This window comes from Helianthus annuus, chromosome 14 (genome assembly GCF_002127325.2).
Source record: "Helianthus annuus cultivar XRQ/B chromosome 14, HanXRQr2.0-SUNRISE, whole genome shotgun sequence".
NCBI lineage: Eukaryota > Viridiplantae > Streptophyta > Magnoliopsida > Asterales > Asteraceae > Helianthus > Helianthus annuus.
This window is the reverse complement of record NC_035446.2, coordinates 74,346,232-74,349,936: the sequence shown is the minus strand read 5'-3', so window position 1 is coordinate 74,349,936 and position 3,705 is coordinate 74,346,232. Positions and strand designations below refer to the sequence as shown.

Here is a 3,705-nt window from a genome sequence, read left to right as displayed (position 1 = left end):
ACCCTTGTCATGGTATTTGCGTAAATACCGTAGGGAGTTACACTTGTACTTGTGAGCGAGGAACTTCTGGTGATGCTTACACACTAAATGGTTATAAAGAAATTGCCAAAGATACAATACATGTGGTATTGATTATAGGTAACGCTTCCATGCAAAAATATACGAATATGGTCATGTCCACTACTCCCTTAAACGACTACTAATATTAATTGTTTGTTTTTATTGATGCACATGCGTAGTGATTGTATATAGCATGTTAGCAGTAATATCTGGAATAGTGGGGATTTGCTATGGTATAAGGAGAAGAAAGCTAATCAAGCTCCGAGAAAAATTCTTTGAGCAAAATGGGGGTGTGTTGTTGAAACAAAAAATCAAATCACAAGGATCTTATGAAGATATGACTTTGTTTAGCATTGAACAGCTTAGAAAAGCGATTAATAATTATTCTCAAGATCAATTTATTGGTAAAGGTGGCTATGGTGTAGTGTATAAAGGAGTTCTGGCGGGTAAGCGTGTAGTCGTGATAAAAAAGTCTAAACTAGTGGATGAAAGCCAAGCTGAGCAATTCATCAATGAAGTCTTGATGCTTACTCAAGTCATTCATCGAAATGTAGTGAAGCTTTTGGGTTGTTGCTTGGAAGAGGAAGTCCCGATACTAGTTTATGAGTTTATCTCCAATAACACTCTTTTCCATCGCATTCATCAAAGATTGGGTGGAATGAATTGGTTATCTTGGGAAAATCGATTGAGAGTAGCCACCGAAGCTGCAAATGCACTTGGGTACCTTCATTCAGAAATTACTATGCCAATTATACACAGAGATGTCAAGTCTACCAACATACTATTAGATGAGAACTACACAGCAAAAATTTTAGATTTTGGTGCGTCCAAGTTAGTCCCAGTAGATCACGACCAAGTAACTACTCTTATTCAAGGAACGTTAGGGTATTTGGATCCTGAATACTTCAACTCAAGCCAACTAACTGAGAAAAGTGATGTATACAGCTTTGGAGTTGTACTTGCAGAACTGATAACCGGGAAAAAACCAATTGGTTAAAGATTCTACCTACATATTTTGTTAAATCGGTTAAAGAGAACCGCTTATTTGAAATTGTTGAACCTAGACTATTACGTGAAGGGACTTTTGAGCAATTACAAGCAGTAGGTGATCTTGTAAAGAGGTGTCTTAGTTTTGCAAGTCATGATAGACCTACAATGAAAGAGGTTGCAATGGAGCTAGATAGCTTGAGAAAGTTCACAACTCATCCTTGGGCTCAACATCAAGCAGGCATTGAGACTAGAAGTTTAGTTCTAGAAGTTGAGCAATCTGATCTTTATGACGCCCCATTAATTAATGATACTAATGAGTGGGAATCATATTCAAGTGTTACAAAGATGGTGCTTGAAGAATACAATCCACGTTAGCGTTGGTGCTTCTTATAATATTAATTGTGTATGCATATCCACCATGTTTGGACCATACTTTGTTAGGAAGGTTACAGTTGTGATATATATGCTTGTTATTTTATTAAAGTTATTTTCCTTGGTGTTATGTTATGAAGTCACTTATGATAGTTTTAACTTCCTTGGGGTTGAAGATATGTAATGCAAATATGCCAGGACTTCCTTGAGATAGCTTGTTAAAGATTATTACATAAGTTTTTGTAGTAATGTAGTAAAATGTAAATCATTAGCTAGGGAACATGTGTTAATGCAGAGCAATCGTACTAATTGTTTCAATCAGTCATATGTTGTTTTTATTAAGTATTGAATTTAAAACTAATCCAATCTTAGATATGAGAATATTAATGCAAGCTGAATCCTTTCAACAGCCCTCCGCCTTCCTTCGTACACAACTTTTGGAGAAGAAAAACCAGCAAACGGAAAAACAGCGATCCATCCCCAGATAGGGTTGGGAATTAGTTAATTCAAGACAAAATGATTAAAATTTGAATCAAGGCGCATTGTTTTTCTTAAATATGTCGGTTTCAAAAGAAATAATGCAAGTCACTTACCATTACCACAGATGGATCAACATCAAAGTAAAGGCAACAAAAAGCCATCGAGAATGTCTATAGCGTTGGCCAACGGCGTGGCTAGGAAGTTGGCAAGAACCTGCACGCAAAAAAAAAGATACGGAAAAAAGAACCAACTATATATATATGTGTGTGTACGTATATAAAAGTAGAGGCTCTGTTGTACCGGGTTCATTTGCCCAAAACCCAAGAGTAACAACAGGGTTGGCAGCGTAGAAGTTCACACTTCATCAGATATCTATGGCCAAAATGTGTAACTAACCATAATAATACATAGGAAAGGATAGTAAAAATCAAGGGGGGGGGGGGGGGGGGTAAACATATGTTTTGAAAGTGATGATGTGATTTTGAATAACGAGAATTAATTGTTTTTAACGACCAAGAGAATTAGATATAGTGTTTGTTAGATTGTAATTGTTTAAGACGTTCTTATAAAATGATCAAAAAGGAAGTTTTCTTTCATTCAAGGTAGATGCACCCAATCACTATTTCAGCCCTCGGGTTTACACCCAATTAGGGTTGGCATATCATATATACCCGTACACGATAAGACACGACACGATAAGACACGATACACGAAATCCCATACACGAACACGATAACTTATCGTGTCCTTTTTTTCGAACACGAACACGACACGATATACACGAAAATTACCTGTTAATACTTGCTAACAGGACTGTTCAACTGTTATACACGAAAATTACCTGTTAACACGAACAGAAACACGAACACGACATGCTATCTAAGAGTTACAGAGGGAGTTTAGGGTTTTATTATTTTGAATTGAATAAGGAATGAAAATAGAAATGAATTAAGGAACCCACACGCACATGGCTGACGAGTTTTATTTAATTTAATTTCTTATCGTGTACTAACGGGTATTAACAGGTAAACAGGTATTTAACCTGTTTATACACGAAAATTAACAGGTAATCTCATCTCTACCTGTTTGGTACACGATACATGTTAACTTCGTGTAGGTTCGTGTCGTGTATTCGTGTAAAATTGCCAGCCCTACACCCAATCACTATTTCAGCCCTCATTTGAAAAAAAAAAACGAACAATCAAGTCCATAATCACTTCCATCCATCATTCTAAAAACATTTATTAGAAGAAAAATTCCCTCCTAAATTACGCGCCAAAAAACATCATTATATAAACGATCCTAAGTAATCACTTCCATCCGTCATTCGAAAAACATCTTTTACCAAGACGTCAAATTTACCAAAACGCCAAAAATGGCAACCATCGTATGGAGATACACCCTGAGAATCATAAGATTCGTGACAACAGAAGAAGGGTGCTTGTTAACACAATCAAAGGAATTTTGAAAATGCAAGTAATAGTAAAAATTGGGGGGGGGGGTAAACATGTGTTTTGAAAGTGATGATGTGATTTTGAATAACGAGAATTAATTGTTTTTAACGACCAAGAGAATTAAATATCAGAAATTAAATGGGCAGTATGAGGTAGTGTTTGAAGATGTAACAATAAGACAATTAGTTGATTTAAGTGTTGATACGTGGTTGAAAACCAGTGCTCGTAATGGTGTAATGTTATGTTTTTATATGAGTTTTAATCTTAAATGGCCTACTTTTAATAAGATTTGTGATTATGCAGGTTTAATGAAGTTTAAGGAGCTTTTCGAGAGCTATACGGGTCGCAG

General features: G+C 35.9%; 1 protein-coding gene across 1 annotated transcript; it reads left to right on the top strand.

Annotated features, from left to right (window-relative positions):
* The first annotated feature begins 397 nt into the window (after positions 1–397).
* Positions 398–1,057, top strand: LOC110880922 (putative wall-associated receptor kinase-like 16). Its single transcript, XM_022129349.1, has one exon. The coding sequence runs from the start codon at positions 398–400 to the stop codon at positions 1,055–1,057; it is 660 nt and encodes a 219-aa protein (XP_021985041.1).
* Positions 1,058–3,705: the final 2,648 nt, after the last annotated feature.

Excerpts from the sequence above, each read along its gene's own strand:
- LOC110880922 (XM_022129349.1), top strand. The coding sequence starts at position 398 with ATGACTTTGTTTAGCATTGAACAGCTTAGAAAAGCGATTAATAATTAT.